General features: G+C 41.9%; 1 protein-coding gene across 1 annotated transcript in view; it reads right to left on the reverse strand.

Annotated features, from left to right (window-relative positions):
* The window catches only part of CMIP (c-Maf inducing protein), a 136,843-nt gene that overhangs the window by 23,881 nt on the left and 97,746 nt on the right, over window positions 1-15,216 (reverse strand). The window contains exons 4-10 of the mRNA XM_075765927.1: window positions 12,290-12,451; window positions 11,095-11,136; window positions 8,187-8,249; window positions 6,677-6,757; window positions 3,882-3,985; window positions 3,148-3,252; window positions 1,549-1,902 (exon numbers count right to left, since the gene is read on the reverse strand). Coding sequence (XP_075622042.1) covers window positions 1,549-1,902; window positions 3,148-3,252; window positions 3,882-3,985; window positions 6,677-6,757; window positions 8,187-8,249; window positions 11,095-11,136; window positions 12,290-12,451 — 911 coding nt within the window. The remainder of the gene's footprint in view (window positions 1-1,548; window positions 1,903-3,147; window positions 3,253-3,881; window positions 3,986-6,676; window positions 6,758-8,186; window positions 8,250-11,094; window positions 11,137-12,289; window positions 12,452-15,216) is intronic.

Genomic DNA, 15,216 nt, shown 5'->3' on the forward strand with positions numbered 1-15,216 from the left:
AATTGAGACCTGGCATATCAAATGTCTAAAATGTGGAGAGACTCTGAGAAAGAACATGTCCATTCGTGAATTTGTTTATAAGTGTGTGTCAGCTGCATGATGAAACCAAACCGTTAATGCTTAGTGAGTCAGCATCCAAGCCAGCATCAGGATTAAGAGAATTCATAGGTGTTTATGGAAAACACCTAGATCAAGGGGACAGGAATAAATACACGATGTGTTTAATGTAGCACCTGGGTGCATGAAGACTTAGAAGCCACAAGATGAAGCGAAGTCAGATGCTGCGCTTTTTTAATGCAAATATTTTTAAAGGCAGAAGAGGCTAGGCCAGGGGGAAAAAATATGAAATAATCCTTCAGCAACTTGCTGCTCAAGAATTTAATGGGAACGGTATCTTGCATTCACCTGTCCTGCCTCCAGTTCTGAGTGCGTGCTTATGTATGTATTTGCAAGCCAGCTTGCAAGTGAATGAAAGAATAATGTTGAAAATTGGTACTATGTATTTTGAAAAAAATGGAAGTATGGGACCAAACTTTAACAAAATCCTCCATCACGGCAGCTGGACTTCATTTAATTCCTTGAGAGCATACAACCCAGACTTGATTTTGACTTCAGTGTAGCCACATGCTCATGGTTTACAGCAGAGTCCAAATTTTACCCACCATGTCTTGTATTCTAAAAAACTATAATTAATGTAGAAATACAACAGCTTGCCCAAAGACACACTGCAACACAGTAGCAGAGCTGGCTGTCAAAGTCAACGAAGTTGTTTTGGGTTGTTTTACTGCACTTCTATTATAGCTTCCATTCTGCAGTCCACCTTTTTTGTTACTCCTTTTCATTTATTTATCCAGGAGAAAAAACAAGCTTTTCCTGAAGAACTTTTTATTTTTTATTTTATATTCCTCTTGAAGATATTCAGAGGATTTGCCTCCCAGGAAACCACACAGCCATAATTTTGTATAGTCTATTTGAGCATTCGTTCACTAATACAGGTCCACCGTACCAAAGCAACTGGTTGATAAATAGAGGGTCCTCTCTAATACAGGTAAATCTGAATAAGCCAGAAAACTTCTACAAACATGTGAAGGGAGAACACCTAAGTGACAGACGCTGACCTCATCCAACTCCTACTGAAGCCTGGGGAGCAGCGCTGCCTTTCACTGCACAGGCACTGAGCCTAACGCAGACCTGTCTTTTCTAGCTCTGTCTTGGGCAATTCCAAGAGCCCTGGAGAAGACAAATAGATTCTTTTTTTTCTGGTGGGCAAGAACAAAACAGAAACCACTGGCAACAACATCTCATCTTCTGTAATATGCCTGAGGCTCACTGTACAAATAAGCTTTCTGTTTTCATCTTCCCAATGCTATTTTTAGAACATATTGGCAGTGCCAGATGTCTCTTTTCAAAGGCTGGACTCCAGAGCTGGAGTTAGATTTATAACCACGTGCTTGCTGGCTACAGATGTTGAAGATGACAGGTCTGTGGGAAAAGCCCCCCATTGTTAAGATGATACTGTTCAAAAAGCTGCTTAAAATAGTTACTCACAGCATCTTGAGTATTTCAACATAACAGCCAAGGATCCTGTCTGCCTGGGCACTCAGCTCGATGCTCATGGTGCTGCAGGTAGGGCTGACCATCAAGCAGTCAATCAGGTTGGGCTCACTGTCATTGCCAACGTTGGCTGTCATCTTCTGATTAGCTGTGTTGTTGCGCTCCACTTCCACGTGGATCTCATTTGAAGTGACAATAACTGGTTTGAGACGGGATTCAGTCAAGGTGGCCTCTTGAGAGACCAGGTCAGGACTTGTGTGAAGAAGGCGGAGGGGGAGATTAGGCTTTCGGTCACACTGCTGCTGGCAGCCATTCCGAATTTCCTTCAGGCTTGGTGAATTGTCTCGACTGAATTTAAAAAAAAAAACCAAATTATTTCAGTAGACAGACATAACAGCAGAGAGCAGGAGAGAGAGTGCAACACTGAGAAGCCAAGATCTTTTGCAATTTCCCACTGCATTTCACCCCAGCCCACCAGATTGCTTTCTCCTGTGTAATAGGATTACTGAAATCAATTAAAACATTAAAAGGCTCCAATAGGACTGTTCTGCAGCCCCTATTCTACAAAGATTTGAGCTTTTCATTACTCTAATTGACATGCCAGTTTAGTATAAAGGTGAACTTTCCCATCCAAGTTGTGCAAAGCTGTAACAGAATCCATGCCCAAGTATGTATCTGGCTACAGTACATGCCCAGACATTTGCCTGCAGCCCTCACGTCTGGAATCTTTGTTGGACACTAAACAGCCCCTGTCCGTGCTCTAGCATGAGGAAAGTCAGATAGGCATAAACAAACAGGAAACACAGCAGAGGGGAACCCTCAGCATCTACTGGAAACTGTCTCGTGTGTCAAGACTGTGGCATCTATTTTGCGGTAAGTCAGGAATCAAATTTTCCACAATAATGGAGACAGCATTGTGAAACCAGCTCAGGTTCAGAGCTGTAGATACACAGAGATTTACAGACAACCCCTTCTCAAAGATCACACCTTTCCCTTTGCTTTAGGTGTAACACACACTTCATGTGCCAGAAAGGGAGCAAAACGGACACTGCTCTGGGTAGTGCTTAATTCCTAGAGACTCTGTGGAGCACTCTCACCTTCTGCTGGCCTAAAAAGGCTGGGTACAGCTGCAGTCTCCCTCAAAGGAGTATCTCAACAGTGGCCAAGACCAGCACGCAGCTGGCTCTTGAGCTTCATCGTGGAAGTTACCGCAGCTTGCAGTACATCTGTACTGGGAACTGCCGAGCTACTTGCGTCACCAGCACTGCCCCCATTTTCAAGCATGGGAGCCAAAGATGTGCAGTAACAGATTGCCACGCTCACTGCCTCAAAACATGCTGCAGTGAGTACAAGTGAAAGAAGGTTCAGCATCTTTCAGGTTTTCGAGCTCAAAGAGTGTAACAAACATAGTCACATATCTACAAAAACACGCATGTGATTGACCAGAACTGCCACGTGTAACGCTAGCAATGAGCAGTGTGAGAACGAAGACATGCTCTCACGTACTCACACCCATGCTAACACCAATCGTGTTCACAGATGCCATGGGTTTGGAAGTAAGTAACATGCAGTCAGCTGGGAATTCATACTGACCTGTTGATAAATTCCTCATAACACGAATAAATGGCTGCTAAGCAGACAGCTACAAGATTTGGCAGGACCCTGGGATGGGGGCATTGTCCAGTTGGACCATGCATGCTGAAATACAAAAACCAAGATGACATCACTGTGAGGAACATATCTCTGGGCAAAAACAGTCAGACAGAACAGGGTTCCAGAACTGCATAGACAGCCTTGGGGAATCTTCAGAAGGGCCGTAACAGAAGACTTATTTTAACCCTGTAAATCCCAACCCAATGGCCCTATTTATGAATAAGGCTAATGCATCTTCAGTTTATTTGATGATGTGGTATCTCTACAGCCCCCCCCAAAATCTCACACATGACAGTATTATGTGGTCTAAAGTTAATGGGAATCTCTCTGTAGAGGCTCTGAGTCTAAATGTATAAAAAGAATGTACACACAGCAAAGTCCATTTGCTTCCAGTGTGTATCTAGGCAGAAAATCCCAGCCATAGTTGAAAATTAGTTTAAAAAAAAAAAAACCAAAACAAAAAAACCCCCAAAGAACACCAAAGAAAACAAAACACTGAAAGAGACTTCAGCAACATTGCCTCATGGACTCTTCTAATTTATTTGCTGTTTGCCAGTACCAAAAAGCACCAGCTGCTCTTAACAGCTAGTAAAGAGATGAGCAGGGCTGGGAGAAGTAACACAGCAAAGCACATACACAGGACTGGAAACACGCCATAAATTAAATTAACTAACCTATGAATAAACTTCTTCACCACCTCCATTCCAGCATTCAGCTCATTCAAAGCCAGAATATACTCCTGAGTAAACAGCCGCAACCGAGGGCACTTCCCAAAATCCTGTCCAAAAAGGAGAGACTCAGTGAAGACGGTGAAACATGCCTGCAATGTACATCGAAACTGTGGGTTTTCAAAGAAATCAACTCAAACACAACTGAATTCACTTTGTTATTATGCTGACAGCTTCAAGAGCACAGTATCACTGCATGCTGAAGTAAGATTCTTCCCACTAATAATGACATACTTTCCAATTGTCCTTTTCCCCACACTCACCTTGAAACAAAAGACATTTAATGAAAAGAAAAAAAACCCATCCTACCTGCACTTACATTTCTTTTGTACACTTCATTTTCTACCTTTATTTTGAAACACTTTTTTTTGTTGTTTTGCATTTTTTCTTCCATTCATAACTACAGTGTTTTAGAAATGCAACTCAAAAGTACTATTTTACTTCCATGTTTGACATTATATTTATTCCGGTTTTAGAGAAAATCTTTCTGACGTGAGATCAATAAGTGATCAAGTATAAAAGCAGAGATCAGCTCTTTCTCCGGGGATTTTACTCCAGCTAAAATGCGAATTTGACAGGTGAGCTCAACAGTCACTTTCTTTAAATCCTGCAGTCAGAAAGGCACCTGCTAACTGAAATCCTGCATCTCCTCACATCACCTGCTATTTTTAGATGCGAAAGGAGTAAAATCTGCTGTCTGGTGAGTGTTATTCCACAGAACATTTCGTCACATTGACACAGGTGTAACCTTATTACACAGGTGTTACAGAACTGCAAAGCTCCATTTCCAAGACGTGAAGAAGATCCAGTGGGGACAAACAAGCCCTCCCAGCTTTACCCTCAAGCAAATCCTTAAACTTCTAACAGCTCCTTCAGGCAGGTGCAAATACACTCGCTTCAAGGGCATGCAACTGTGTGTATTTGATGCCACTTAATTTCATGAATGCTCCTTAGAAGATACCCTTTGCAGTTGCAATATGTTTAGGAAATTTTTCAACCTATGTAGGTGTCCTTACTGAAGTCAGAACGAAAGTCAAAGAGATCATAAAGAGGATGCCATTGCTGACCGCTCTAAAATAAAGTAACTCTCTAAATATAACATGATGCCCTGTCACCGTATCAGGTACAGAACAATACACATACACAACCGGTATTATCAGCACGACAAAAAGCTATCCTAGTTCTTTTGAGATTTCAAAATGTTAGATAAATGCAGCACTCTTTCCCCATTTTATAGGTGGGAAACTGTGGAACAAAACTTGTTATGAACTTATCAAACACCACAGAGCAAATTAGCAGGAAAGCCGGGAACAAAGAGCTCCGTCTCCTGCTCTAAGCAGACTGAATTGCAGGGGGCCTCCTAAGGTTATGAAGTTTACTGCCAACACCACTGTCCCCCAAAAGGATAACTTTATTTACATGCACACATGCACATGTTCTCTAAAAGACTATTCACTACTGAAATCCCTGGAGAGCAGTAAAGTGCCCAAATCCACTCCAATTAATACATGACACCGTAAATTCTCTGACTACACACTGCGGTGCAGACATGTTGATTTTCAATCTGCAAATGTTAAGTATGGCAAATATACCCAATTCTCTGAAGCTAACCAAATACAAGCATTACACTATGCGTTTAGATTTTATTTGAGACCCCTCAAGAGCTCTGGATGCTTTAAAAAAAATCAGTCTGGAATCCAAGAATAACATTTACAGAATATTTCATTGAACACTACAGAATATTTAAAAATGTTTACATGTCTGCACAGTGCAGGCACAGAGCCAGGAAAATGACCTTTTTGCCATCTTGGGCTTTACCTAGTTCTGTAAACTCAAGGAGTTAAATAATAATACTCTTGTAAAAATAATAAATATGAACTGTTTTCTACTGGGTTCATGCTGTACACAGCAGGACAGCGGTCTCTAAAATTGCATCAGTTAGTGAAAAAAAGTTGATTGTGTAGTTACAGAGGTATGAGACCCTTCCTTGAGACCACAGCCAAGCCAATAGTATTAAATATTTGATTTTATTTATTTGTTACTCTGGCACAGCATTGTGAAGCAAAATTTCTTTATGTAACTTAAAAACCATGGCAGGAAACTTAATATGCCGCAAAGGATGGAGGGCTGGTAAACACCCAGACCTCTCTTAGGAAAGGAATATGGATCGTGTAAGAATATCTTCAGAGTCAGGGGGTGGAGAAAGGAAAGCTGGCAGGGCAGTCTCCTAGCATTTATTTCCATCACTAGCAAGGAATTGATCGGCAATGAGAAGAGAGAAAGCAGCCCGGGACAGAACAATCATAAAATGACAGAGTACATGATTCCTGGAACAAGAAGGAAGAATAACAGAAAAGCATAAAGAAATTCAGGAAACCTAGGTAAGAACTTACTGGACATGTTATTTAATTGAATTTAAACCATTGTAACTACAAGGGAGTAAATAAGGAGCCAAGTGCCAGGTGGGAGAGAGCTGGAGTTGCATGTGCTGGCACTGCTGCCAAAAGAAATGTTCCTCAAATCATGGTTTTCTTCAGATGCTTTTGAAAGTTCCACTGAATGCTTATTCGTTCTGCATTTATAAAGCAACGCACGATTACATGCAGCATTCAGTTTGGGGGGTTAGATTTAGATATCACGGTGCTCTGTGCATTACAGGCAATAGAGCAGCTGCTAATTACAGAAGCTATCACAGTAAAACTTCTCCAGACTGACCAAGTTCCCGTAACACGGACACTCACCATGTTGTGTTTGAGAATCCTCTGTACCACTGGTGTGAACACTTCTATCACAACCATGGACCGCGGGCGCTCTCGGCAGTGCTGTAACAAGCAACAAGTCATTCTGTGAGCTGCAGAAATTATGAAGGTGGGTCTTCTCTGGCTTCACACTCCATGCATGGATTACCCCAAGATTAACAAGATCCAAGGGCTAAATTAATCTTTCCTGGGATTAGGGTACTCGTAACACTGTTCTCTCCTATGGATTTGCTGGCGTCTAATAGAAGATGATCATGGGAGCTCATGAACTACACGAGTTACTTTTCCTACTGCCTATTATTCACAAAACTCACTGGAATGTAGTATTTTTGGGACTTCTACCCCTTTTTGTCAAATTTGGTTGAAACTTGCTAACAGTCTTTAAGATAAAGGGGTTGGGGACAAAAAGACGTATAGGCACAGGCAGTGTAATGGCACAGACCTCCTGTCCTGGGGATCCAGGCTAAAAACCTGTGCTGGATCTTTGGAGGGTACCAACATCACAGGCTAAAACATCCAATCATAATCTATCAGAGTAATTTAGGTTGGGAAGGACCTTTGGAGGTCATCTGGTCTACCTCCCCGGTCAAGGCAGGGCCAATTTTGAAGATACATTAGTCTCCACCATTTCAGTTCCAAGTATCTCTGAGGAGGAACATAACCTGTGTCCCTTCCTGCAGCCATTCACAGCCCATCCCACACATTTACAGATCACTAGGTGCCCACCTCTGATGGAGACCAAAGGCGAAAAAAAACCCAGGAATGAAAGTGCCTTGAATCTGAGGCTAGATATGACCCTAAGCCTGGCTTACATAAAATGCAACAGAGCAGTTTCTGGACTTAATTTCTGTAGGAAGAAGATGATGATGAATAACTCTGGATGGGAATTGTAAGCAGCATCCAGAATATTTGACAAATGTATACCCAGCCATAGGTAAGCAAATTTAAGCAGACTTGAAACTGAAACACAAACAGGCCTAAAGAAAAAGTAGTATTTTCAAATCCAGAAGCTCTGCAATCCAAAGTGCACGGAGGTTTACGAAAAGATGCAAAATGCAGCACAAGTATGGATTTACCAGGAAAGAGGATGGGTCCTTATGATCTCCCAACTGCCATTACCCAATGACATAATACCATTAGGGCTGAGTTATGCTTCACATTACCAACTGATCTGAACACAGTGACTCCAATGATTTTTGCATTAACTAAATAGAACATGCAGTAGGACATCTCTTGTACCCAGACTGGGGTATGGGAGTCTGAAGATTTTAACTCTCACAGAGTATCAGGACAATGCAATCTGATGTACTAAAGATATGGATCTATTTATCATAATGGTGCTATTAACTATTCCAGTATCATTGGTTGTTGATCAAAAACCGAAATCAATTTGGGCACGAGGTAAGGAGTTAAAGAAAAAAAACAACAAACCCCTCAAAGAACTATGTTCATATCAACTATGAGATTTCAGAAAACAAAGCTGTTCTGATACCTTGCAGAAGAATTCACAGAGGTCAGGAGGAGGATGGTTGTTTTCCAGCAAAGGTGCAATTGCCTTTAAAAAGAAAGAGAGAGAGAAAAAATTAATTAGAGAACTGCAACTAGAGTAAGGATTTTGCAGGGAAATATTTTTCTTGGGGAAAAAAAAAAAAAACAGCTCACTTTTAAAAAAGGACAAAAGCCTCAACAGAGAAATTAGAGGTGGGCTGTGTGTTTACTTTATGTGTAAGCACACCTCTACTACGAATCCTCTGGAAAATTTTGCTCTTAACTACCTCAGTGTAAACACATAAAACACAGCAAAGGAGTACAATTTTTATAATAGTTTAAATGAAAACAGGAGCAGACCAATTGTTTTAGGATGTAATACAGCAAGGATGAATCTGGCTCACTGTTTCAGTTACAACATCTCCCTGAAAGAAAAAACTGAAAAACACCACATACACGCACATCCTTTATAAAAGGGTTCAAGCTCTTTTTGTAAGAAGTAACTCCCTAAAAGTAACACACCACTGTTCTTACCTTGGAGGACCCTATCCATCAAAATCAAGCACCTAACTCTGTGAAAGCTGAGATCAACCATTCCTGCTTTGTTGCTATGCAAACCAATGTGCTTATGTTCAGTAAATACATTAGAGGTCATACCTGCCACTGAGGGTGTAATGAACTTATGTTGTTGTTATTTCCTTTGTAAATTAGGAAATGGTACTAGAACAATGTATTCTCTCTATGTGATGGTGCCTTCGGGCTTTTCCAGTCTTGAGCTAAAGGGATTCCCAGTACCCATTTAAAAGTAAGACTCTAAATACAGCAGCTAGGACATTTTGTATTAAGCAACTGAACACCAGATATTTTATCTGGATGGCATCTGGAGTTTTACTAAGGCAGACTGCTTTGCTTTTTTTGCTCTCTCTCCCTCTCATCTCCTTAAGGATTTCAGACCCCAGGAGTCTGCTTGCAATTACTGTGTTTCACAATAGCCACTTTCACACTCAAACAGGTCAAGATTAATGTGAATTTTAACAATGAAACTCAAGCACATCTGCAAAGATCTGGCTACACATAACATTTGTGAAGTTTCTGTTCATTATCCTGTGCCATCCCTCGGCAAGTGTTCACTCTTCCTCTGGTGATGGTCCAGCAACAGTGGACTGATGGAGAATGAGACACTATTCAGCGAGACTAGAATATCCTCGCTACCCATCCAACACCCGCGCTAAAGATCTTCCTTGAATTCCTCTTTTGGAGTGTTTGTTACAGGACCTGCCAAACCACAGGAGCCACATATTGCAAAATCACCAAGTGTTAATACCTGTCCAGTAACTGTCCAAAGATCGCTGCATCAAAAACGTAACTGGCTGATTTTCAGCCTACAAAAAATGAGCTTTATTGTTTCAGTTCAGTCCTTACTGAACGTAGGCAATACCACCACAGACACTATCAAGCGGGTCACGGCTCTGCCTGTACGGTCAGTATGGAAGAGTGACAGCAGGAAAACAGCCTGTATTTTCCTTATGCGCACTGTGGTTAAAAACAGAAACTCGCTGTCTTGTGTTGCCCAGTTATAGCAACATGTGCTTCCCCTTCCTTACTGGGAAGGGATCACTTGTAATACTGACCTGTTCCAGCACCATCTAGAGTAGGAAATCACTGTGTACTTTTAAGATACTACATAAATACTCAGCATTAGCAATACTTCCTAAGAACAGCCCAGGTTAGCTGTGTAACAGCAGTGAGCTCTGAATGCCCAGAAGGTGCTATCTCCTTAACGGTTCGGGCACAACCTACAGAAGGGCAGGACTTGAACTGAAGAAGCCATCACGCAGAACTCATGAATAATGTAGAATGAAAGGACCTTTGGAGGCCACCTGGTCCAACTTCCCTGCTCTCAGCAGGGCCACCTTACATCTTTTATTAAAAAAATCCTTCCCTCAAAACAACCAGTTGTAACTGGAGGCCTGAATTATCCTTGGCACTAGAGTAAAATGAAAGCTATAGCAGCTCTCAAAGAAAAGTAAATGCCACTTCAGAAACTTATCTCAGTGACTGATTCCAGCTAAAATAGTATCTTAAGCAGCAGGTAAGCACGATTCGCACCGCTGGAAGCTACGTGCCACTTTGTCATTTTGCAGAAAGAGTCACGGAGATGTGATATGATCAGGTAGTGGTGAGGTTCTAGATTAGATCACTGGGAAAATCTCCTGGAAATTGCCAGTGACTGAAATTAAATTACAGTGATGGGGACCCAAGTTCCCCCTCACTGGTAAATCGTTGAGATTTTGTATTTTGTTGCACAAGGAAGAGAGATGCCATTTGATTCACTTATTTCTATGTCTAAACAAATGCAACCTACAGAAAAGAAAAAAGTTGAAGGGGATATTTTTCTAAATCAAGTAAGCAGGGGGTTAAAGTGCAGTGACACATACTCATATCCACACTTAAAAAAACAATTGTTTGCTCACATACCATCAGCAATGGAGACAGTCTGTATATGGTAGCATTAGGCCCTCAGGAAACTACTAAGCCTAAGGGTTTTATAGGGCACATCTGGAAATGATGCTTTTTGACTATTTAAAGTACATATATAGATATGAACATTGCGCTGTGTAGCCTAGTAAGGAGGCCATTTTGGGAGACAATTAACCCTCAACGTGCTGTGCTGTTTCACATAAGTTGACAAGGAAACTTTCTTTTTATTCATCTATGAAACAAGAAAAGATGAATAACAAAACCACACCAAAAACCAGCAGAACAAATGGGTTTGATCCTGCCTAAGTCCATCAGCACCAGTGGAAATGCTTTCATATTTGCCCTACTTCACTGGGGTAGAGACAAGCATTAACAGAAGTGTTATCAAACAATACAGATTTGTCCTCAGATTTTGACTGAAAGTTACTCACCACAATAATGCTCTCATGGTCATGAGTGGTTAAGTTGTTGTTCTGGAAGAGTTGAACAGAAGAAATGAATGAGCAAAGAGTACTCTGAGTTGGCACATCAGCATACACTGTCCTCTTAGCTACCACCAGGCACAAGCACAAAGGCTCAAGACTGCTATTGCTTATTTTCATAATAAAACTAACCAAATTTAAATCATTCTCTTAAGGAAGGTGGTATACTATCTGCTATAAGGGGTTGTGCGAGCTTCCAGTTCTTCCTCAGCACCTTCAGATTCAAGCCCCAGTCATGAAAGCTGAGCATACAAACACCAAGATGCCAGAGTAAGGCTCAATCAGTTTGAAAATTAAAGCTAGTGATACATTTCTTAAAAATGTTTTCTTAAGGCAGGCTGGATGTTTCTAAGAAAATTAATAAAAGGATTGTTGTGGTGTTGTATACCATTTGTTGGTAGTAAACTAACTGCTGCAGTCTTCCTGAAATTTCTTCTTCACACATGGAACCAGTAAAAGCCAATATATTTACTAGAAGTCACTTATGCTACCACCTCGGCAAAAGAGTTTGCTTTTGGCTTTCTTAGCAGCGTGATCCATTCAGAGATTACCAAGTGAGTTGCTAAGACCTCTGCCTACTGCGAGAAAACAGTAGCAACTTTTTTGCTTACCATAAATTTTTGCACATCAGAACTAAGACACTGAAAACCTGCTTGGCATTACATTTCCTGTCCATGAAAAGTTAACTATTTGAAATAGATGCTATAAAAAGAGGATAGATACCTCTGAAGAAAGAAAATATTCTTCTTTGACAGAACTGGTAATAATAATATAGCTGCACACTGAATTTTTGCTACAAGAATGCAAACAAAGCCAAGGGAATTGAAGTCAAGGGGAGTTTTACTACTGACTTAAGACATGAATCGGACGCATAATAAATTTACCATAAATAATCAACAACAGCAACAACAAAAACCTCAAGACAAATGTCGGGTTTTTTGTTTCTGGAAATCTACCTAACAAGGGTCAAATTATTCTTCTCCCAAGCAAGTACAAATTCCACTCAAGTCAGCAGAAGTCACGAGCAGACTCAAAGCAGAATTTTGACAGCCCAAGTTAAAATAAAACCCACTCACAAACTTTTAACTGCTTGTCTCTCATCTAAATGTGACAGTGTCTTGCAGGAGCACTGCTGAGGTCATACCTCTGAGAGCAGTTTTGAGACGATCTCCAGTGGTGCTTGGTGAATAGAGTCATCCTGAAGCGGGGACGTCAGCGCCATATCCACCAGCGTCCTGATCTCCTTCAACACCACCTCCCAGCGGCTGGGGTTACTGAGCACCTTCTTGTACTTGTAAATCTTTTTCTGCAAGAAAAATGAAAGGGTCACACTGACACCACCATGAACCCCTTGAAAAAAAATCAACTGGATATGTGCTTCCTACATGCAACTGTTAAGTGGGCTGCTCTGTATATTGAGTTTTGCCTTTTTTGTTTGCTGAAAAGCTGTACTTAAAACATTTAAATGGAAAAGAAAACCTTGTGTGTCTAAACCAGTTTCTTCTGTGAAAGCAGTGAAAAACCATGACTCTCTTTTTTATTTTAAAATAAGTTTTTAAACTCCAGAGCATCTTTCTTTCTATCATCTCCTCTTGCAAATATGTTACTTCTCACGCTAATAACAGATACCTGCTACTGCACTGTTTTCAAAGTTCTAGGTCCTTTTAAAGGGAGATAGTCATTAAGAAAGAGGGGGAGAGAGAGGCCATCAAAACATCATTCTACAGATACTTCATTCTACATTGCTAATTGGTGAATTCACATTCAGAATGAATTAAAATCAACTTCAAAGTGAAAAATTCCAGTAGACCCACACGCTTTTTTTTTTCTGCCTTGAAGGATCCTGAAAAGCCACACTGTCACCCTCCAGTTGTAACAGAAACTAGCTTGTAAAGTCTCCAAGTCTACCACGCAACAGCATTTCCACTCTCAAGAACAGCATTCCTGGCTGCCTAATCCCATCTGCCCCAGTCCTCTGCATGCCCCTGCATTACTTCGGGCTGTGCCCGAGCTGTTTCACCAATTGCCCCATCCACAGACCGGCTGGATAAGCAAAAGATAATTCTTACCTCCTCGGCAGCCATGTTGCCACAAATGACTGGAACAGAGGCTGCTTTGTATTATAAATAGTATTCTTTAGAGAAAACCCACCCTCCCGAATTCCCAGAGGTGGGTTGATGAAACTCCAGAAGTTCAAGGAAGCGATGACGAGTGTTAAAATGCCAGCCCCAACGGCAACACGAAGCTCGCGCTAGAACCAGGAGAGGCTTGCCAAAGCGGGCACGGCCACGGAGCTTGCAGGGAAGGAGCTCTGCTGGCTGACGGACAGCAACTGCCAGGACCGCAGCGTTTTGTTTAGTTCACATGTCCTTCCGCTCCTCTCCGTGTGCGAATCTGGTCCCCTGGTCAAAGGGATGTCAAGAAGCCTGGATACATCCTCAGGTTTATTAATCAACACAGGCTTCTCTGTTTACATGAAAACATCTGTGTTTTGCACTGAAAATGGATCCTACATTTCTCGGCAGCATTTCCAGGAAAATCACAAAAACTGCTCACCGTGTGCAGCTTGCAGATTCAGCTGCACGTTTTGGGCTATACATTGTGTATGCTGCTACACGGCATTTCCCTCTCCGCTCGCACAGGGCAGTCCCCGCAGGAACCATCTGAACAGGCTGGCTCTCTGCTTATCAGCTGCTTCCTTCCCACTGTGGCAGCAGATCCAACGCTCAATAGAAAACACAGTCACCTCTGCACCCCATCCGAAACACCAGAGAAGAGAACAATACAGAAAAAAATAGAGATTTCAGATGCCTCGGGTTTGTCAACGCTGTTAGAGGGGGGGGAGAAGAGGGTGGCGCTGGGCTGACACGCAAAGGCTGATAAAGCAATCCAATTATCCTTTTAATTAAATTCATGCAAGTACAAAAGCACCCTGGCAGTAGTTCACGCTTTCAGTGCGTTTTAAGCCACTGAAAAGCCAAAGGAACATAAAAACACATGCTGTGGACACTATCAAATGTGTGTGGGATTTCAAAACTGAGCAAAAATCTTTATAGTTCTGAGCTCCTTGGGGCAGAGAGGGTCCACCGGTGTTTTTAAGCTACCAGCACTACTTCTATCATCATCACAGATTTCTTGCACTCTTTAGGAAACTTGAATTATAGAGTTTAATTTCTCTCATTCATGTTGTGCCTTTTTTTAGAGTCTTTTCATTAGACTCTCCAGCACTAAACAAAATCTAAACTTCAAAGCCAAGCAGCCAGCTTTGTAACTTGAAGCAACTCCTTTCTGACTAACTGAGGACACTACACAAATCTAGCTCAACAGATACATGTTCCATGCTGAAATTTATTCCTTGGTCCTGTACTATGAAAAAATCCCATTCAAAGCAGAATTAAAAGCTGGATAAAAAGTAGGGGCGGGGGGAGCGCAAGAGCTAGACTGCTGGGTTATCGTATCCCTGCCTGCGCTGGGCTGCCCCTTCCTTGGGTGAGTTACAACGTGATTTCGGAGAGCAGCTCCTCCAGCCTAAGGGACAGCTGTTGAAGGAAACCCTCTTGCCAACAGGACGCTGCTCAGACAACCCTACCACAAATATCTTTCTTCCGCTGTCAAATCCACTCGTGCTTGGGGGAAGGGAGAAGCAAGGGAGGTTTCCTTTCCCTTTTAGACATGTCCATTAAAAATTAAAATTCTGATGATGCTGACGTACATAAGAGAAAAGACAGCAGGAGTTGCACTCCCTGCTATGCAAGGAAGACCTACAAAAGCTGCTGCTCAGACCAGGCAGACAGCGACTCAAAGGCAGCATCAGGGGACAGCTACCTTTGCAGACACGCTGAGCCCGCCGCAAGCAGAAAACCCAAACTTATCAGTCTCTGCTTTACGTTTTCAGCAGAAAGGGTTGCGTCGCACTGACACACTGAGCTGTAATCTGCGAGCGATGTTACAGAAGTCTTGAATGATGGTGGGAAAGCAGCAGAAAACAAATAAATAAATCGAGGAGCCATTCCCAAGAGGGTTGAACTCTGCTATCCTGAACCTTTGCCCATGATTATGCTGCTGTTTTTC

Source organism: Balearica regulorum, chromosome 13 (assembly GCF_011004875.1).
Source record: "Balearica regulorum gibbericeps isolate bBalReg1 chromosome 13, bBalReg1.pri, whole genome shotgun sequence".
In the NCBI taxonomy this organism is placed as follows: Eukaryota; Metazoa; Chordata; class Aves; order Gruiformes; family Gruidae; genus Balearica; species Balearica regulorum.